Genomic DNA, 22,521 nt, shown 5'->3' on the forward strand with positions numbered 1-22,521 from the left:
TGCTCGGGATGGAGATGCTTGGTTTCAGATGATACATGCACATTTGAAAGGATCTGTGACCTTAACTGATCCTATAAGGAAAACCAAACTTACACACACACACACACACACACACACACGTACACACACACGTACACATGTACAATCAAAGAGTGAGAGAGAGGGAAGGAGAGAGAGACAGTGAGACACACACATACAGAGAGAGAGAGAGAGATCAGAAACTAGACCTAATAGATTTCTACAGTTCTCAGCTCCCTTACTCAGGCTGTCTCATCTCAGTAAGATGGTACCCACACCTATTAGCATCTTAGATGTTCATAGTCTTTCCAAACGCTAAATCAGAGAGTTCCCCAAAGGTCCCCATCCCAGAGCATGGTGGTCAGACCCAGAACAGTGCTTATTCTGTTAGGTTTCCAGGGCTACCATAACAAAGCCCCACAGACTAGCCCAGATCAACTAAAAAGAACTGTCTCATAGTACCAAGAATGGCAGTTTACAGCGAAGGCGTCGAAGGGCTGTGTCCTCTGAAGCCAGTGAAGAAAGGCTCCTCCTTTGCTCCTCTGGCTTCTACCTGTCAGGTAGGCTAGGCCATTTGTGACCTAGGGCCACTGTCCTCAGTCTTTCCATCCTGTTGTCCTTGGTTCTAGTCACACCGCCCTTCCTCTGTGAATGCCTAAGTGCCTGTAGTCATCATTTGAAAGGACAGCTGTCATACTGGGATATGGCCTGCCCTCGTGGCCCCGTTTATACTTGGTTATTTCTGTAGGGACCCTGTTGTCAGATAAGGGCACACCCTGGGACATTAGGTTACCAGGACTTTAAGCTAACCTTTTTGGGGGTGTTGCGAGGGCACCACTCCACTGTTATTTGCTGGATTGTCTTACTCTGGATATTGGCAGTAGCTAGGGTAGTACAAAGTACCTTCAAACTGTAGACTGTCCTTCTCCGATGGTTTTGAAAGCAGGGATATGTTGGGTGTAAAGACAGGTGTGGAGCTAAAGGTTTCCCTGTTCTTAGCCAAATCTGAAATGCCTAGATATTTGTTAGCTTCCCTGTCATTTACGGTATCTGGGTTTTAAGACAAGAACAGACTGCCACAGGTATCTACAGTCGGGTCTACCCAAGAATGTTCATTCCATAATTAAGGAATAAGGACCCTTGCTCTCAACTGTTCATTAGTCACGTGACAGCCTCACTTGTGCTCATCACAAATGGGAAAGAATGGCCCTAAAGAGGAACTTAAATCAGTGTAAACTACGTACTTAACCAAGATGAAAATCTCCCAGCCACTTTTCCCTTTATTTGTCCTAAAGACCTTGACTGGGTACTGTGAAACCTCCCCATTCTTTCCCCTGCTGTCTTTTCTTCCCCGACCTTGACTTGAGCTTCACTTTCATCACGGAAACTAACAACCATCACAAGGTTTCTATGCCTAAAAAGGCCGCGGGTTAGTTAATAGTTAATAAAAGTAGGGCTTTGGGACAGAATGCAAACCAGTGGGCACTTGGTTGGCTTTTTCAGGGCTATGGTGGTTTCCATTTATTCAAATTCATTAAATTACCAACCTCCTGTGATAGACCCACGTGGGAGAGAAAATTCACAGCCCGGGGTTAAAAGAGAAGGGTTGAAGAGAAAGAACGGGTTAAATTTGAAGATACAAACGTTTGCAAGCAACTCCTTGCAAAACACCGCTTCTTGGTGTCCCCAAACAACCCAAGTGTAGCCCTGCCTCTCCCTGTACTTGAGAACCGACCACAGAAAAATGCTAATTTTAAATCAGGCATCCATGAAAAACAATTGCGTCTTCCTTTTGGGGCTATTAAAAATCAATGAGAGTTTGTTTGTTTCTGTTTCTCCCTTTAACCACCGTCTGTTTTTAACCTCTGTTTTCTCAAGTCCTCCTTGTCTAGAGGAACCTTTCGTTTCCGAAGTGACTCACTGGACCTCCAGTGGTGAATCGTGGCCACCAGGTGGCCCTATAATCAACATGCCGCTGGCGTTTATTTTAATCAGCATCCATTCTAAAAGGCTCTCAGAGTATGTTTCAAGGAAACAGCCAAACTCTGAGCTTAGAAGGCAGGCTGGGAGAAGGAAGGCACATGTACAGGACGGAGAGCAGCTATGATAACGACGTCAAAAGTGCACTCCCGACTGTTACCCAAACACAGACGCTCTTTGAAGGAGCTCTGTGCTTTTACTATAATGAAGCAATTAACTCAAAAGTGACACCTACATTCCTGAGTGTTTTGTCACATGATGAACTCGAGGAGATTTTTTCATATGCTCCGGATTTGTTAAAGTTTTATATTTAAATACGCGACACCATTTAATTCTATACTTGTGCCATAAGAAACAGAAAACTAAGGTTTAGGGCTGGGGAGATGGTTCAGTCCTGGAAGAATTTGCCATGCAAGCATGGGGACCTCCAAACCTCGGGTCATGTAGTGGGCCCAGTGGGCCTCAAAACAGAACAAACGGGCGCGAGTGTGGGAGCAAGACTTGCAGTGAAGAGTGGGGGTCTCAGAGGCGGGAATGTGAGTAGGTGGGGTGACAGCCATCAGAATGTGCTGCGTTCATGTATGAAATTGCGAAGAAGAAATACAATGAAAACTAGTTTTAAAATGAAAAGATATACTTGTGCACACTTGTAACGCCAAAGCTGCCAGTGCAGAGACAGGGAGAGCCCCGTGGCTTGCTGTGTGACCTACCCACGCACACTGTGCCCATGTAACCATGCGCATTGTTCACAAGCACCCACGCACACTGGCGTACTTCCACGAACACACACCACACAAAGAAAATTAAGAACTATAATTCCCTTGGGATATCCTTGACATCAACATGTCTGTATAATTAGATTGTTTCAGTCAACCAAATAGGGCACCTAACAGAGACAGCCTAGAGAAGTGACCTTCCGATCCAGAATTCTGAAAGCGGTAAGGGGCTCTTACTAGAAATGCATGGCCAGCACCAACTCCCAAGGGAACATCCACCAAGAAAACAAATTAGCAATCTATCATGTCTTTGGTACACTGTGCTAGCATTTCCTACTCAATTCTCTTCTACTTAGCAGCCATCAATCAATACCAAAATAACTATATAACTATCTCTTGCAGTGTAATTGTTGGAAGGACTGGGAAGAGAAATGATTTATACAAAGATCTGAAATGTACCTATTATTCAAAAAGACCTAGCGTGGTTTGAGAGTGTGTCAGAGCTATTCTGACTTCAGTCTGGAGCTGAGTGGAAGCGCTAACATGATACATGGCAGAACGATGGCATTTCTCGCCACTCCATACATGTCACCACAGGGCAAAAGAAAAGATAGGTGGCCCATGAACTTCAACTTGAGGGTGGATGATGGAGGAAGGTCATTGGCTAATAAAGGAACTGCCTTGGCCCATTTTATTGGTTAGAGGATAGGTGGGAGGAGTAAACAGAACAGAACGCTGGGAGGAAGAGGAAGTGAGCTCAGAGACTACACAGCTCTCCTCTCGGGAGCAGACGCCTGAGAGAGACGCCATGCTCCTGGCTCCTGGGCAGACGCACACTATGAAGCTCCGACCCAGGATGGACATAGGCTAGAATCTTCCCGGTAAGCGCACCTTGGGGTGCTACACACAGATGATTAGAAATGGGCTAAATAAAAATGTGAGAATTAGCCTAGAAGAGAATGGGCCAAGCAGTGACTAAATGAATACAGTTTCCGTGTAATTATTTCGGGCATAAGCTAGCCGTGCGGGCGGCTGGGGTGCTGGGGACGCAGCCCCGCCGCCCTAATTACTACAGGTGGATAATGAGTTGGTGCAAACCCAGCACCATATTGCTGAAGGTAGGTGTGGGTGAGGTTTGGATTACTCCACATCTCTGCAGCAGACACTGTGACCAAAAGCAACCAAGCAAAAGAGAGGTTTATTTCAGCTTACACTTCCGGGTCCTAGTCAATCAGTGAGGGAATCAGAACTCAAGGCAGGATACCTGGAGGGGGCAACTAAAGCCGGGGCAGGAAGAATACAACCTGCTAGCTTGATGAAGTTCACAGTCAGCCAATTCTTTTGAGTCCCTTTCTCTACCTGCCTCGACTTTGCCCCATAACATAAGAGGATTTCTGGTCTTTAATTTGTTAAGGAAAAAAAGTGGCACAAGAACAAAAAAAATCCATCTATACTAGAGCCCAATCATTTACTAAACGGCAACCTGAAGACGCCATAGTCTCAGGTTCTAGCAAACTCTCTTAATGACTTCTATTGAACTAACCTGCCCACTTACTGACACCCACAGATTTGTGTTGAGAGGGGACAGAGAGGAAGCAAACACTGCTGCATCCACCTGCCCCCCGCAGCCAAGTGTGTTCATTGCAAATGTCAGTTTTATTTGTTCCCAAACTTATCAATTGGGCTTGCCATTGTAATTTCAGATACTGATGTTGTCCTTGCCCCCAGGGGGAGACAAGATTGAAAAATTCAGAGAGTAAGATAAAACCATCATAAAAATGCAAGCCCTGCCAGGCCTGGTAGAGCAGATCTGTGGCTACCTTTTCAGTTCTTGGTTGCTTTCTGGGGACAGCTTTTAGAGGGCTTTCCAAACTTCCTGAGGCAGGAGAGAAGACAAGGAACTCCCCGATGTCAGCTGTTCACTCCAGCCTCCTACTCTTCCCCAACCAAGAATTCTCCTAAGCATTTAATTATCACAGGGCGACTATTAGCCAAAACCTTACAAAACCACGATCCTGGGGAATGTCCTCCATGAAATGCTTGGTGCTTGGAGCACGTGTTTCTTATACGGAAGTGGGAATAACGCACACCAAACTGGGTGGTTATGTACAATCAAGACGATTTAAATGAAGGTGTCGAATACACTGAGTCACTCCGTCAATGCTAGTTTCACACCCACGCGGGAGTTATTCCTTCTCTTCAGAAATGAGCTGTTGCACAAATGGGGAAAGGCCGCTGCTTCTAGATCGATTCTGTTTCGAAAGAAGTATTTGGTGGGCGACAATTACATCCAAGAGGAGAGCTTCTCTCCTCATATAGAACTCAAGAGGCTGAAGAAATTTTTTCTGTTGCACTTTCATTTTACCTATTATACTTTTGCTTTTTAGTCTGTGCCACGGCACGAACAGCGGACACTATTCTATCACTAGATGTTCAATGCCTCCAGAACAGTCCCCGGAGAGGTCTCTATCAGGTGACTGCTTACTCTTCCATTGCTACAGTCCAGCTATTCTCTAGGGCTGTAGTTCATCCGTTACAAGATGTGTTAAATGGTACAAACTGACAACATGACTGCAACATCCCATGGGAAGGTTTTATTGTAGGCATGCACTACGTGGGCGGTCTTCTCTATCACATACTCTCAGGACTGGGATCATTTGCCTACGGAAGCCCAAAGTGATGGAATCAGCCAACTGCAGACAGAAACCTCTGGAACAATGAGTCAGGGCAGACCTTTCCTCCTGGAAGACGCTCGCCGGCATTTTGTCACGGTCACAAAAGCAGACATAGCTGTCCACTATGTTGGGAGGACACAGTGTTCTCATGGAACCTGAAATCCGATTGTGCATGCGCAGACATCACTGAACAAATGCATCTTGTGTGTGTGTGTGTGTTATGTGTGTGTGTGATGGGGATTACTGTGTGTATTGAACTACAGTTATTTGAGCAAAACAAATGTTACTTAAGGCTTAAATAGTCTTGTTCTAGCTCAGGTGGGAAAGTTACAGACCACCGTGCATATAAGGCCAAATTAGAGTCCTTTATTAGCTGGGGACTGAGAGCAAGCTCTTTCCCCAAAGAATTGTCAGCACCAAAGCTCCAGGATACCGTGTTTATAAAGTCAAAAGTCACAATGGCATCTTGTCAGGTGTAGGTTGGGAGAACCTGATGACATTTGTTTGTGCAGTCAGCAAATACTTTGGTTATTCATCAGGGCCATGGTCACAGTCACTGAAATGTCCCAATGTGTTGCCAGCAGATGTGATTGCTCAGTTGGATGGAGACTGAAAAGCACCTGGGGAGACAGAATGGAATCCAGGGAAGATGGGGACCGGGTGGTGTTAACTCAGTCACTCCAATTCTAAGATGCTATAAACAGAATCGACCCACCCACTGTAAGACTTTTTCTGACTCGAACGGGCTTAGGCTGCACAGGTGTGTGCCCTGTATTGTCGCTCTGTTCCGCGTGCCTAGGGGGGCCCTGTGTTGATCCAAAGCACTGCAATCACAAGCTCCATGTTCCTAACTATTATGCTTTCCGCTGCAGATTGTTTCCAAGCTATTGACCTGCCAAAGGCTCTGGTTGATCTAACCTATTCACATACAAAGCCCACTGTTTCTTCACTCCCCTAGGTGCTGGCTTTCGCCATGAATCAATACTGAAGTAAGGCCATGATGAAGACCACAGTGAGCTGTCATGGCAAGTCATGGCTCCAGTCAGTATTTGGGAAGTGTGCTGCTAGGCCTTTTGTTTTGTTGTGTCGAGATGGCACAAGCTGGAGCCATTTGGGAAGAGAGGACCTTAGCTGAGGAAATGCCTTTGTCAGATTGGTCTGTGTGCGAGTCTGTAGAGGAATTTCTTGATTGGTAATTGATTGAGGGGGGCCCAGCCCACCGTGAATAATACCATGCCTCGGCTGATGGTCCTGGGGAGACACAAGAAAATGAACTGAGCAAGCCAGAGAGCAAACCAGTAAGCCACATTCCTCTGAGGCCTCTGCTTCCATTCCTGCCTCCAGGTTCCTGCTTAAGTTCCTGCCTTGACTTCCCCCGTGATGGACTTTCCTGAGATCTTTCTTGAAACTCACCAGAGTTCCCAGCAGCCCCAAGTCTCATATATTATTTTCATAAAACTTCATTACTCTGACTCGGAAAGTCTGTGATTTCTCAGAGAAGAAAACGCAAGAGGATTACCTACTAGCTTCATCTAACGCCCAACATATATTCTACTTTTGGTGACTGGAGTCTGCTTGGGTTGTTTTCTACTGCATTCTTCTCAAAGGGGCCCAACATTCATTCTCTATTCTAGAACAACTGATAACCTTAGCGTGTCTATTACATCAGAAAACACATAAATACAACAGCACGAGCAATGTGGTCCTGCTTCAGGAGAGATAAGCAATTCACTGGAGATGGGGAATGCTGTTTCCTGAGGCAGTTTCAGTTCTTGATGTGGTTATGAAGAAAAGCTATTAGTGGTCGTGCGGAATGAATGAAGTCCAGAGTCCTCGGCCCAGGGCTAAATCTTCCTTGTCATATTCAGAGGAGAGCAACAAACAACCAAGGAAATGAAAGCTCATTTTCCCCAGAAGACGGACGTGTTCGCCTGTGAATTCCTTTATGTACAAACTAGGGATTTTTGCCGTTTGTGCAGTGGGGAAATGAATCTACTAACTGATCTGCTGGGACCCAGCATGGGTAGTTATTGCATTGGCAAGGTTCTTCATTGTAGTTAATAACCCCCCCCCCCCCCACTTCCAGGAAGAATAGTGTTTCTGATTGACAGGGGGATACTGTGATGACTCTCTGAGGAGGGCTGTTTGTTGGTACTGTGTGTTCTCAGGAAGTCACTGCCCCTCACCAGAATTGCCCTCCACCTGAGGGACAGGAGCACTTTTCAACATTGCTGTCCCTTTGAATCCTCCACCCCCCATTCCTGCCAGAAAGACAGGGTGGATCCGTGAGACCCCGTCTGAGTGGAACCAGGCCTTACCGGCACATCCTGCCACTGGGGTAGGGGCTGTGGACACACGATCTGGATATGAGTTCCTCCACCAGATCCCTTTAAGTAGCATGATGGAGGGAGGGAACGGGAAAGAGACCCAATTGCGTGAATCTTTATCAAACCTAAAAACACACCACCCCATGGTTTTAGCATTATAAAAACCTTGTCAACCTCAAGCCTCATCAAAGCCATAGTGATAGTGGTGCAAAGGCTCGTCATGTGACTCGCAGGAAGATGCCCTTCTCAGAAAGAAACATGAATCGTTTCAATCAGATCACTGCTTTGTCAATTAGAACGTACTTGTGTCTTGGATTTTTCAGCGACTCAGACTCTGTGATTTCTCCTTTAAGGTCAGAATAGCGCATTCATCTAGTTTTGCCTTTTAAATAGGAATAATAATTTGAATTTTTACTTTCAAAATGAAGAGCAGTAGGGTTAAGGATGTATTCAGTGGTAGATAATCTCTTTAGTACATGAAATGTCTTGCGTTCAATCCTCAGGACCACGAAAGAAAGGGAGTGAAGGAGAGACGGGGGGAGCACTAGGAGACAAAATACATGTCCTTCAAAGCTATGCCCCATGCCCTACTTTCTCCAGCTAGAAAGGAAGGAAAAACAGCCTTCAGAGCTACACATTCCTGATGAAGATAGTTGTAGGATGGAGGCTGCTTGTTCGTTTCCCAGCCGCCTGACAGCTCTGACCCGAAATAATCACACAGAAACCTTATTATTTAAATCCCTGCTTGGCCCATTAGCTCTAGTTTTTTATTGGCTAACACTTACTTCTTAATTTAACCCATCTCCATTATCTGTGCATCACCATGAGGTCATGGCCTACCAGCAAAGTTATGGTGTGTCTGTCTCTGGCTGCAACTCCGGCTCCATGGCTTCTTCCTGACTCCGCCTCCTTTCTCCCAGCATTCAGTTAGTCGTCCCTGCCCCCCCCCCCCCCCCCGTCCCCTTCCCCGCAGCTCTGGTCTACCCTATCAGGACAAGCCAGTTGTTTTATTAACCAGTGGTATTCACAGCACACAGAGGGGAATCCCACATCAGATAGTTTGAGATGTTCTACCCAGGCTGTGCAGATACACATAGGGAATTCATATGAAGTCCATGAACGTCTGACAGGCTTCCTGGCTGCTCAGGAGAGGGCTTTACAGACTTATATAGGGACAGGAAGTGAAGTCTTTTCTTATATTTGTTTGTGAAATACTTCAGTAAAGCAGAATAATTTTTGGAGGAATAAAATAAATATATGATCATCACATCGTTTGCAAAACTAATTGCACAGTTGGTGAAAATTATCCTAATAAACCAATGGTTTCTGATCATTTTCAAGCCTAGAGCTTTGCTTATTCCTCCACTCCGCTCTGTGAAGAAGCAAGAGGAGCTCAGGGGAAGCCCCCTCCTATATCCCTCTCCCCTAAGTGGTGCCAGAGCTGTCATTCTGAGAGTGTTAGCCGGGGTTGCCTTAAGGACACTGGCGCCTACAAAACTTCTGCCTCCAAGTTGGAAGTGTATTTCTGGAGAACTGTCATGTATTCAATTCATGAGACCTAAGAATAGAGGGAGGCTAGGAAGACAGTTTCATGGTTAGAAGTGCTTGCTGCTCTACCAGGGGACCTGAGTCTGGGTCCCTGCACTCATACGAGGTGACTCGCATCCGTCTGTAGCTCCAGCTCAGGGGTATCTGATGCTCTCTTTTGGCAGGAGAGACAGCATCCTCTCATCCGCAAGAAAACCGGAGAGCTGCCTTCCTCGTAGGGATACTGAAGATGATGTAAATTAAGTTAGGCATGAAGTTTCCCCAAACGCAAACCCAGATGTTCTCAGAGAGTTGTGTAGCCAGCTGTATCCCCAGCATGCCATCATCTGTCACCTCCACTATCGCCTGCCCAGCTGGTCTTGTCAGCAGAACAAGCTCCCTGCCTTTGGCATCAGGTCCAGCTTCTCATAAACACTGAACATCACTGAGACAATGGGGTCAGAGAGTCTTTTCCCAAAGAGTTTTTACTCAGAATAATCTTCCTTTTGGAGGTGGTTGGACCCTGATATTTCTAGCACTGATAGAACAGTGTTTTACATGCTAGTCTTGATGGAGCTTCAAGCAGGGTGACTTCCTCTCTGTGCACGACCAGGAAAATTAACCCTTCCTTCACCCAGTATTCTGTGTGAGATCTGCCCTCAGCAGCAGTTTGAAGACGAGAGAATGAGGGAGGAAGAAGCATTTGTGTTCTACTTAAGACATCTGTGTTGTAGACCGAAAGTTTGCCATCTGTTGTTTTCAGACAGGTGGCTCTTCAAAGATCCAAACTGTGAAAGCCAGCATGGCAGTGTGCCACAGCACCAGCACCAAAGCTTTGTGCCATGGCATTCTAGATCTGGAGGAGAAATATTGGCCAGAAAAAAGTACTAGACTCCCCCATGTGTTCTAGAAAGTTCTGGTGACATCATGCCAAGTGCTAAGTGAGGGGGGGAAACCTATGTGTAGGTTCACTCACTCATGCTTACATGGAGGCCAGAAGTCTACAACAAATATCTTCCTCTTTACTCTCCACTTAATGTTTTGTGAAAGTGCTTCTCACAGAACCTGGAACTTGCCATTTTACTGGCCAATGAGGCCCCAGGATCTGCTTGTATCCCAACCCCTAGCCCTGGAACTCAACTCATATGTTATGCCAAGTCTTTACCTGAGGGCTGGGGATGCAAACTCAGGTCCTTGGGTTTGCAATGTGCAAGCCCTTTACACACTGATTCTTCTCCCCAGCTTTGATAATGAAGAGTTGGTATAGATTTAGAATCAACTTCTGAAAAGAAGCAACAGACACTTGCAGGATGGTCTGAGGACTGGGCTGTCTGCCCTCGAGGTTATGGAGAATAACTGCAGGTTTTATCTGGACTCCTCATTCTGTTTTAGAATTAGGAAGTGGAACAGAAAACCTAAAGCAAATGTCTGCTATACTCTACCAGGACCCCTGAAGAATAATGGCAAATCCAAGTCAGTATAAAACTGTTCGCAAACCTGATGTTGATGTAATAGGAGGTGGATAAAGAGAGCAAGAGGAAGAGGAAAGAGAGGAAGAGAGTCTTTGAAGACCAAATAAAGCCCCGACCATGGAGTTAGCTCTTGCAGGATGCTGCACTATCGACGGCTGGGCGACATCCAGAACAAGAAGGTACTGAGTTCCTGCAGTTACTTTCTGTATCGTCTAGACAAAGTCTTTCCAAAACACCACATATGCCCTACAGATGAAGGAAGTCAAGGTCCAGCCAACCGACGGTGCTGCATTTTCTCATGGGGCCTCATTTCAGACTCTCTCCAGCGGGAGAGCTTCATTACCACCTTCCAGTTTTATGTGCGCCCCCTTTCAAGAACTGTGTGTGACAGACCTTCAAAGCGTCTCTGGGCAGCTCTAACTTACATATCCTCATTTTTCAAAGCTGTTCATTACTTCTGCCCTCTCTTAACATTTCCCCACTCCAGCGTGGGCCTCCCCTGGGGGACCTTGCTGCCTGCTTTGGTAGCATAGGGTCCTTGCATGTGACACTTCTCCTCCTTTCTTAATGGAGTGTGCCCAATTTGAGGAGAGAAAAAAAAAATGCTCCTTTGTTGATTGACAAGCAGATCAGACTCTGCCCATAAAGTAGCCTACAATCATATCTAGTCAGGATATTACCCAAGGCAGATCAGGGAGACATAAAAAGAAATAATTGGAAATGTTAAAAAAAAAAAAAGCAATGGCTTCATTTCTACCTCAAATACCAAAAAGAAGGAAAGGAGAAAACAATCCAAGTATGTATTTTAAATGGATAGATTATTAGAAATAGAAATTACAACTATTACAACTATGTCAGTCATACATTTAGCTCATATTCCATCTTAAATTCTCCAATAAGGAATATAATGTGGTCTCATTTAAATAGTGCACTCCATAATTTAACTAAACATGGGGTGGGGGATCCCTGATTGGCTGCAGGATGATAAACACAAAACACCTCACTCCACTGCTGGCTACAATCAAGCACTATGCAAATTCTGATTTTTAAGTAGAGTTTTTCGGTTTTTGGTTTTTGGTTTTTTTTTTTTAAAAAAAAACAAAGGAAAGCTAGAGAGAAGTTGGAAGGGGGGAAAACATACATTAGAAAATGTTTTGCCATTGGAAACAAGAAGTTAGAATAAAATGAGTTACCTACCTCAAGGTTATATATGCATGAAGTCATTATGTGTTAATGAGTCCCAACTCCAGTCTGATAGTGTGTGTGTGTGTGTGTGTGTGTGTGTGTGTGTGTGTGTGTGTGTAAGGAAGTATTAGCGTGGATGTGTGCAGGAGCAGGTATGTGTGTGGGGGTCAGGTCTCTTCTGACTGAACCCAGAGTGCATCAGTTTGACCTGGCAGACTGACCTGTCTCCACACCCTTCTGTCTCCAGTACTGCCTTTAGGTGCGGTACGGGAATCCTAGTTCAGGCTCTCGTTATATGCAGCTATAAGCTTTACAAATTAATGCAATTTCCTGAAGATAGTATAGATGAAACTTAAAGACAAAAAGTGTTTCCACATGAAGCACATGAGAATTGTTCCGCACCGTCAGCCATCTAGGTAAGATAAAACCACTCTGAAATGCTCCTGCCTACCCACCAGGCCGTCTGCAATGGAGACGACCAGGAGTGTTAGTGAGCGCGAGGGAGGACCAGAATCAGCACACAGTGCTGTGAACGTGGAAAATGTGCGGCTCCTTTGCAGGAACAACTCAGTAGTTTCTCAAACCACTAAACAGGATTTTAGCACAAAAACCAGCAATTCCAATTCTAGAAATATATGGAAGAGAAATAAAATCACCTTCAGAAAAAAATTGTATGTTTATTATAGCGTAATTCATAATAATAAAAAAGAAAGTAATCTAAATGTTCACTAACTGATGAAAGAGTAAATAAATGTACTTACTGTATCCATATGATGAAATATGATCAGCCATAGAAAGAAATAAAGCACTAACATATACTACATCTCGGATGGCTCTTGAAACGTTGTGTAAATAAAAGAAATGAGCTGCCAAGGATTCTATATTCTATGGTGCTGTTTGTAGGATCTGCCCAAAAATATGCAAATCCACAGAGAGAGAAGGACAATGATTGGATATAATACTAGGAAGCCTGAGAGAAAGTGGGAAGTGATGCTAATGGGCAGAGGGTATGGGGGAGTGGAATGCCTTGAAAATGTGTGTTAATAGTTACAAACCTGTGTGACTATACTAAAGGCTATTAAATTGTAGGTGGATGAGTTATGTAGTATGTGCATTATATCTCAATAAAGCTATTTTAAAATTAATTTCAAACCTCTTGACCCAGTAATCCTCACAGTTACTTTGAACCACATTGAACTGCAGGAGTTGGTTCATTTCTGATCTATGACACAGCACTTCAATAGCTATTCTAAGGCAAGGCCCAAGATTGATTATTTATTGAGAGGTTAATAGTAATTTTATAATAACATGATTTTTGAAAACAACCTCAATGCTAAGAAACAAAATGATTAAACCAACTTATATAATTACACAGTAGAAAAATGATGGAATCATTTGAATCAAACATTTAAGGAATTACTTAATATATGATTTTTAAAAAGTATTCTATATATTACATACTACAAATTCAGAACATTTTTACAGGTAGTAATAAATAAAGACAGGGAAATTCATCAAGAACAAAAACAATAAATTTTCTGAAAGAGGTTTATGGGTGACATAAATTTTACTTTTTTATACTTTTCAAACTTTCTACAATAGAGTTATATTATTTTCATACTTAGAAAATGACCTTATCATAAAAGGAACACATTGAAAAAACATGCAATTTGAAGATAGTTAAATGTATTTGATGCCCGCTACGTTCTACTTACAGTAAAAAATAATTTGAGTTTTTCAAAATTTATTACAGGCCAGGCTGTTATTACATAGATAGTTTTTGTCTCCAGCGGGGAAAGAGGAGGAAATGGAAGAAGAGGAGCACTAGCAGAAGTTCAAGAATTTCAGCATTCTAAGACCAAAAGAAGCCACCTCGTGTTTATCCAGACATTAGCACTCAGCTATTCATTCGATGACAGTTGTCTGCCTCCATTTGAGATCTCCAGGAAATAAGAATCCGCAGCACCTGCTCTGGTTCCTTAACAACAATTCTTCCTGCCAACAAAGCTCTTATTTATTTCTAACCTGCCATTGTAGAACATTCTTTCTTGTCTAAATCATGCTCAAGTCTGGAACCATGTTTGTAAGATAGTTATCTGATGTTTTGTGCTCTTAGACATGGTTTAACTATTTCACGTCCTGATAGCCATTAAGAGCTGTGGGTTTAATAGTCCTGTAGTATTAGCTGGCCCAACTCTGCCAGATCTGTCATAACCTTGCCTATTTAGCTCTATAGTATGGACAGCCCAGCCATGTTAGGTTACAATCAACCAGACTGTCCATTCCCTCCACCTGAGTGATCATAACAATTATTGTGGCTAGAACTTGCTACTCATAAGAAAACATTATGAGAATGCTTGGGATGGACACAGCCATCAAGCAAGCCTAGGAGGCTGGAGAGACTGCTCAGTGGTTAGGAACACTTAGTACTCTTAACATTGGGATTGGACTTTGGTTCCTAGCACCCACATTGGGAAGCTCACAACTACCCAAACTCCAGGTCCAGGAGCTCCAAAGCCATTTTCTAGCCTCTAAGGACACACACACACACACACACACACACACACACACACACAACCCATACACAAAAATAAAAATAAAATAAAGCATAAAAAATAAAGCAAGTTTGGTATATAAGGTTGCCTAGAGAGACACACTTTAAGTGAGCTCCTGGAATAAAGAGAAAAGGAAGCAGGTTGAGTTGAAGCCAGTAACAATTTATGACAGCTGTCTAGGTTTTACTTACTGTCATTATGTGTATATGATTGTGGGTGTGAAGCCGCAAAACAATACCACACCAGTTAAGAATTATGGATAATTAAAAGATTTATTTATTTAAGGAGGAAAACTTACAGATCATTGTCCCAATCAACAGTCCTCTCGTCGCAAACAGGAAACAGAGAATCTAGCAGCCAGAACAGGAGCCAGAAGCAAGAGAGCTAACGCACAGTTCCTGCTGCTTTTAAAGTATAAGAGACCACGCCCCAGTGGGCTGGTATATTAAAGGCTATTGGCTGAAGGAACAGATGTGCTCCCGCAGCAGGTGTGTGTTTACAGAGGTCAGAACTTGACATATCTGGTTCTCCCCTTCCATCTTTACGTAGATTCCAGGGTCTACGGACATGGCCACATTAGCCATCGGAGGAAGGCAATATATTCTCCCTGAGGCTGTCAGTCAACCTAGATCCTAAGCCCACACCATGCAGACACATCCATTTTGTCGAATCGTAATATTGATTTTTAAATTTTTTTGACTATTTGATCATTTCTATTTCTTAACAAATTGTCAGTCAAAATTCAATCACAATCATTTGGGGACACCTGGGGTGGGGGGCTAAAATGTAAGGTATTAAGGACCATGACAAACGACAAACCAGAATGTTTCTGTCTAGACCCTACTGAGGTCCAATGATGGATTTCACTTAAGCTGTGAAGACAAGTGGAGAAACAGGGTACCCTGTAGTCCACGGGGAGGATATGCCAAGGTGTGGCCTTGGGGACCCAAGGCACCATAACAAAATGGCAGAGTATTGCGGTCTTCGTTGGGTGTCAGTCTGGCAGGCACACGCTTGCTTTCTTACCCAGAGGTGGACTCTGCCTAAGGCAGAGGCAGGAGGCCACACAGTATCTCTCCAGCAGGCAAAGAGAACCAAAGTTCATCCTGAATTCTGACAGGAATGTGTTTGTAAACAACTTTCTTGCAAACCTTGGTTATTTTGAAACTCTTGGTCAGATGCCGTCCAGTGAAGGCATAGGCCGCGATAAATCGGCCACTGATGCTCTGACCATGACTATCTGGACCCTGGGCAATCACCATTAAAATGCTTGACTAAATCATGGTTTAAATGGAGATAAAATACTAACAAGTTATGGGATTTGATCCAAATTTTTCCCTGGACTAAGATCTTATTGATCAAATACAACTTGAAACCACAAGCCATCTGCCAGGACGTTTGGGCTCTTTTGCTGAACACTAATATTTAATCATAATTTTATAGCAACATGTTCAGAAAGCTTAGCTGGCATGCAGCAAAAACGTGAAAATAAAGGATGAGTATGCAGAGGGCATTTCTTGCAATCAGTTGATGCACCGCTCCTTTAATATTTCAGCATCTTAAAAGCAATGAAATATTAGCAGAAAACAGTAAACGCTCCTGGTGGAAGTGTTACAGTGTGTCCCTGTAGATCAACAGTTCTCAACCTGTGGGTCACAACCCCTTTGGGGGGGGGTCTAATGACCCTTCCATGGGGGTCATCTAAGACCATTGGAAAATACGGATATATGTTACAATTCATAGCAGTAGCAAAGTTACAGTTATGAAGAAGCAACAAAAATCATTTTTTAGTTGGGGGTCACCACAATATGAGGAACTGTGTTAAAGGTCACAGCATTAGGAAAGCTGAGAACCACTGCTGTAGATCAATGGTTTATTAAACTATCAGAAAAGGCCTTTTACATCGCATCTTTTGCAGAAACTACTCAGAAGATGAAGAAGAAATCCATCTATCTATCTTTGTTCTCAGTAAGTTGCCTTATGAAAGTGGCTAGTTGTTCGGAAGTTGGCTGTAATGGTAGAATTGCAACTTGCAACCATGTCTAAAGATATCAAAATGAAAAGAAACCAACCATATGCTAGCCAACTTTTGTGTTAGTAGCCTGCATGAATTGTGTTTGTCTTTCTGAGACCACCAACCTGTCCTTCTTTTGGTATAACGAACTCAGCATTCCCCTCCTCAACACAATGAATCTGACATTTCTTGTACCTTAGACAATGCATAGTTGCTTAATATCCTCCTCATGGAGTTTTGAAGTGTAAGGTCAAGGTTTTATGAACTCCTCCCCATTATCTGTCTGTGAATCTCATGCTTATATCTCATAGCAAACTCAAGCTTCTACAGAGACTCGTTAGAGCCCTCCAGGCACCCCCCTCAATGCCAGCTGGCAGGGTAGCACTACCAGTAACAAGTTCTGGAATATGGCCAGTCTCCAGCAGCTGAGCTGTGTTGGCAGCATCCCAGGTCCAAAGGATGAACGTATCAGGCTAGCTGATGCTCTGATTTATGAGCTGAGAGGAGGTAACCACAAGCTAAGAAACCCCATTATCAACAACCAAAGTAGAACTTCAGGCTATGACTGTTACACATCTGCCATTGGAAAGTGACTGTACCAGACACATTCTGTTTTATTTGACGTGACAAGAGATGATACCTTTGCTGCTGAAGTGTGCACAGCCTGAAAGGATAGATAAGAGCCTACACGCAGGACCATTTCCTAGCTGCCATGCTGGTGACAAATGTCTTAATAGATCACCAAGGTTTGCTTCTATCCGACTCATAATGTTAGTCTGCAAAAATAATGTCTCCCTTTACTCCCTCTGAAGAACAAAGTGATAAGTGAATTGGACACGAAAACTCTAATCTTACCACCCAAATCAGATAGCTCATGCATAGCCCTGGAAAGCAAGAACATTTGTTTAGGACCCATGCACTGAACCAGAAAATTCCAGTCAGCCCTTCTACATGGCCTGCCTTTATGTGAACCTTCAGCGTGAATTGCCAAACTAGTAATTTGCCAGTGTGTAGCTGAAATGATGAATACATGCTTATGGGAGATTGGAACTCACACAAAACTCTCTGCAAATTAAATTCTTGATAATTATCCAAGAGTTTTAAAGAGCATGAGATCATTAAAGCCACTGAAGAGAAAGCTTTAGTATGGGGCTGGATGACCATCTGTCAGGCGACGATCCCTACGCCAGAGGAGGAACCAATGACCTTTCCAAGTTCTCCCAACAATTATCGCATGAACCACATACAGCCACTGAGTCACAGGCATGGAACTCTCAAGAAACAAAATACATTCTTATTTGCTGTGACATTAAGTACATGAATATCTCTAAATGGATATATTTAATTTTTTGTGTACCTTGAAGTTTTTGCTGTTTTTCATACATTGAAGTGTTTTAAAATTGTGCCATATATAACTTGAAATCTTAAAAAATGGAATTTTAAGGTAAGGGGACAAAAAATATCATTATGCTAATTGCACAATAAATTTACTACTGTGTGTCTGAATGACGGCAAGGCAGCTGTGGCCTGTCTCCTGATGAGGGTCACCCCGAGCACTTACTGTCTACGATCTGTTTCACTCCTCACAGCAACCCTGTGAGGAAGGTTGTGAGGCTCAGAAGGACCTGACAAGGTGTCTAAGCTCCTTCAGCTAAGGAGAAAATGCTTGAGTCTGTCTTGGAGGCATTCTGACTCCAGAGCCTCCTAATCCTACTCACAAGCCTTTCCTTGTTCCCTGTTTTTTTCCCCTGTGGGCAACCCAGAAATTATTATTACTTTCCTTTGCAATTTCACATAGTTTTATAAGTGCATACTGATTACTCTCAGTCCTTACTCTCTTTAATGTCCATCCTACCCATCTATTTTCCCCCTACAAATCTCTTTCTCGTGTTTCTATCTATTTATTTTGCTTTCTGACTCACGGAGTTTAGCTTGGGTTATTTGTGTCGCCATGGATTGAGAGTTTATATCCCTGTGGATTTAGAGCTCTCTGTTGGAGCCTGCTGGGCTTACCAGTGGATAACACAACGGAAAGCAACGGCTTTTCCTCTCTAAGAATCCATCTCGCCAATAGTTCAGCAGTAAGGGGTATGCGTTATGAGCACTTCTCTCTCCGTGTTTACAGGGCCAGTCTTGTGCAGTAACTACAGCTGCTGTGGGTTCATTATTACAGTGGCCGGGTCCTGCCTAAAGCACAGCTCTCTCCCCTGTCTTCTGTTACCTTCTTCCTGCCCCTCTTCCACAAGCTTCCTTGAGCCTTAGAAGGGGTGATGTACAACTTGTTTAGGGCTGAGCCCTCACCATCACGTTTTCTTGGCGTTGGACAGCCACGGGTCTTTGAAGCCACCACCATTTGTTGAAAACTGACTTCTAAACACTTTATCTGTTTCTCTTAGTTCTGTCCATTGAAACCAATTCTTGACTTAGAGACGAGATACCATCTCTTCCGAGAAAGCCCTTTGGTGAGCCTCTCTCATCTACAGCCAGAACGCTCTAGAACATCTTGCTGCCTCCCACCTCGGGTGGCACAAAACATGTGGGATTTACCCACCCACCTCCTGTGATCCCAACCCGTGTGTTTCCCATGCAGGATTGATAGGAAGTCACCCGAGGTTCTGTGAGCTTCTGTATTCTTACAATGATCTGAGTTCTTTCAATCCCACTTAGAAAGGACCTCGGCGAAGGACTCAGTTCATCGAAACCCTTCCCCTTTTCCCAGGATCACATTTCACACTGACCTTCTGTGCCACTGCAGTTGCCTTCTGGGACTATTAACAGCTGGCACTGGCAAATAAGATAACCTCATCCCGAAGGTAAAATCATAAAGTTTTCAATTAACTAGCAGTATAGCAGTCATCCAACATGACAAGTGAGGTTTGCTTTCACTGCCACCAGTTTCTATTCAGGAGGAAGGTAAACGTCCCAAAGCCAGAGCCTCTGCTCCCTGAAGAGCCCTTCTCGGCAAGGCCTGCAGTAAATCATTAGCAGAGGAACTTAAAGTTCTAGAGCAAAAAGTATGGACTTCTGCCAAAGCCACTTGTTCTTCAGAACCAAAACTGATGCTCCCTTTACTAGTGATTTACAATAACAATTAAATGACCCTCGTTTTATTGAGGTTTTTATGTAAGAAGTAAGAAAAGAGCTTCTCCGTCACAGTTATAGAAACGGTAAGAGAATATGCTGAGTTTTTGAAGCGCAGTGATCTTCCCACACTCTCTGCCCTCCCTTGGGTCACGTATGGTCATGGTGCTGTTGATAATTTAAAGGCTGACTTACAAGGCAAATAAAGACCAAGCAATAGCGAGAATACCACTGGAACTTGTAATGAGAAGCAGGCTTTTTTTAAAAAAGTGGAGCGATTATTTTCAATTATGCCACATTCTCTGAAATGCTAAAAAAGCCTCCCATTACATCTCGTACAGCTCAGGAAAAGCTCTCAGATCTGTGAATACGCTAATCGAAGACTATTCATGTAATTCCCGTCCTTTCAGGGAGAGCGGCAATCTGTGAGCAGAATGGAAAGTCCAAGTCATGCAAGGCGTGAAGTCTTACTTTTTCGTCATCGTCCGTAAATGGAGCACCCTCAGGAATCTTATTTATTGCTTGGGCCACACCGATGATCTCTCCATCGCTGCTCCGGATTGGCATGCACAGGAGCGATTTTGTCTTGTACCCAGTGAGCTTGTCGATCTCGTCATTGAATCTTCGGTCCTAAAAAGAAGCCAGAGAAGGCGTTCATTGCAAGGGCCAGGAGGTGAGGGACGAAGGGGAAATGTGAGTCCATGTGTCACTGGGAAAGGCCCTCCTCCTGCCCCCAGCTTTTTTTCTCAATAAATGGATTTGATTTTGTATTTAGAGCACCAAAGGAAAATAGATGATAGATCATCACCATCATGGTGAGCAGCCAGACTAACAAAAGGAAAACGGGCCAGCGTTCTAGGGAACTCCATTGTGTTCTACTCAACAAAATATGTTATTTCATAATGATACCTGAATGTAAAATATTATGCAAGAAAGTGATGTGGCAAATGCATAAAACATATTGAAATATTTAAGAAAGAATTAATTTATTTTTAATTAGAATTATTATGGAAAAAATCTATGCACCCATTCTAATATTTCAAAAACAGTTCCAAAAAGGAATGAGGGAGGAGAGAAACAGAATGCCAGCTGAAAGATGTAGGATAAATAAGTTATATAATATCCTTTGCCAACTACTGTCGTGAGCAAGGGTCATCAACGACTGCTAAGACCCTTAGGTGAAGGATATTAAACAGGCATCCACATGGTCTTCAAAGGCCACCCTAACGTACTTAATGATAATGCTAATATATGCTCTGTAATGAAGAGATCTGGCAGATTCCATCTTAGGCGAGTAATTAAATTTAGCATGACTGAGCGAGATATCATCATCGTTTTCTGATGTGATGCCTTGGGAAGGATGTGTAGCACCAAGAACATAGGTGCTCGAGTCAAATGGATAGCAGGAATTGTATCAACCACTAGGACACTGGCATTGCGGCGCTGCTGGCCTGCGGTGGAGGCTCTGATTGAGCCCCCTTTGCTTCTGTCCTGTGTGCGATTCAACAGAGAGAAGGAGGAAACCCCAGGTCAGATCCACAAGAGAGACGGACCTTTTCGCCTAATATAGAAATTTAACCTTTGAGGCGAAACCCGGCAGCAGCTGTGTCTGAGAACTTTTAGTTAATGGGATCGTCTCCCAGCTTCTCCTGAGAGCCGCAGTGCAGCTAGACATAATGGACACGGGTTTCCCTTTTGTTTACCTTTCTCTTAAGGGGATTTGATTTTATTACTACAATATATGACCAAATGGCTCCTCTGTTTGTCCTGGTAATGAAGGGTAAAGGGAAAGACTGTTAATTCATAAGTAAAACTTTGCAGAGGCTTAGACAGTGTTTAATGTTTGGAGCGTGCGTCCCTACGTCCGGCTATCGCCATGATGGCTGACTGCGTATGCTAAAAAGGCTTTGAATGAGAGCAGCTCCTGCTCACGGCACTGACTTCTAGATCCCAAGAGGATCCCTATAAAGAGTGAATATAGAGAAGTTCTCTTTAGGGGGAAGAGTCCTGCATGAAGGTCTATCACATTATTACAAATGTTTGGGGCTGGAGAGAGGGCTCAGTCATTTAGAGTAATTGTTGCTTTTGCAGAGGACCTGGGTTCAGTTCCCAGCAAACCCCTCCCCACGCACACACACAAACTCAGACAAAACACTAACACATGCCGGGCGGTGGTGGCTCACGCCTTTAATCCTAGCACTTGGGAGGCAGAGGCAGGCGGCTCTCTGTGAGTTCGAGGCCAGCCTGGTCTAGAAAAGCTAGTTCCAGGACAGGAACCAAAAAGCTACAGAGAAACCCTGTCTCGAAAATAAAATAAAAAATAAAAAACAAAAAACCCAAACACTAACACATGTAAAATAAATAACAAATCTAATTTTTTAGTATTATAAATTCTTTTTATGTACATTGTGCCTGCAGGTATATGAGGGCATTGGATCCCCTGGAAAAGGAGTTACAGACAGCTGTTAGCTGCCATGTGGGTGCAGGGAGTTGAACCCGTGTCCTCTGGAAGAGCAGCCAGAGCTCTTAACCACTGACTCATCTACCCAGCTCCCCAAGTATTATAAATTCTAAGCAGGTTTAATCTTCAATTTTTTTACTTCCCTAAATTGAAGGCATGGAAATCTTAAACATTATTATGTTTCCACTACATAACATATATTAGAACATCGAAAATGAAATTGTATTGTATGAAGACATATTTAACTATGTGCTGTGTAATAAAAATGTACTTAACTCACTTATGTAAAAGGTCTACAAGGCAAATACAGTATGATGTGAAGATCCCACAAAGATGGATGAACTGTTCTTTAGGTGTTTAAATTTACTTTTAAAAATTAAGACTGTTCTTAGAAATCAGGAACCTTTTGGATCTGATACAGAATCGGATACCAGGTAGCAGCTACCTGGTAGGAAGTCATGACATAAAGCCTAGAGATGCTCTGGCTTAGGAAAGGCCAAGGGAGTTACA

General features: G+C 43.5%; 1 protein-coding gene across 1 annotated transcript in view; it reads right to left on the reverse strand.

The window, feature by feature from the left end:
• LOC121439071 (dual 3',5'-cyclic-AMP and -GMP phosphodiesterase 11A) overlaps window positions 1-22,521 on the reverse strand; it is a 282,745-nt gene that overhangs the window by 221,013 nt on the left and 39,211 nt on the right. Inside the window, exon 2 of the mRNA XM_041639564.1 lies at window positions 20,022-20,180. Within this exon, the coding sequence (XP_041495498.1) occupies window positions 20,022-20,180 (159 nt within the window). The remainder of the gene's footprint in view (window positions 1-20,021; window positions 20,181-22,521) is intronic.

This window comes from Microtus oregoni, unplaced genomic scaffold (genome assembly GCF_018167655.1).
Source record: "Microtus oregoni isolate MIOR12 unplaced genomic scaffold, Mior012 000060F_001, whole genome shotgun sequence".
Lineage (NCBI taxonomy): Eukaryota > Metazoa > Chordata > Mammalia > Rodentia > Cricetidae > Microtus > Microtus oregoni.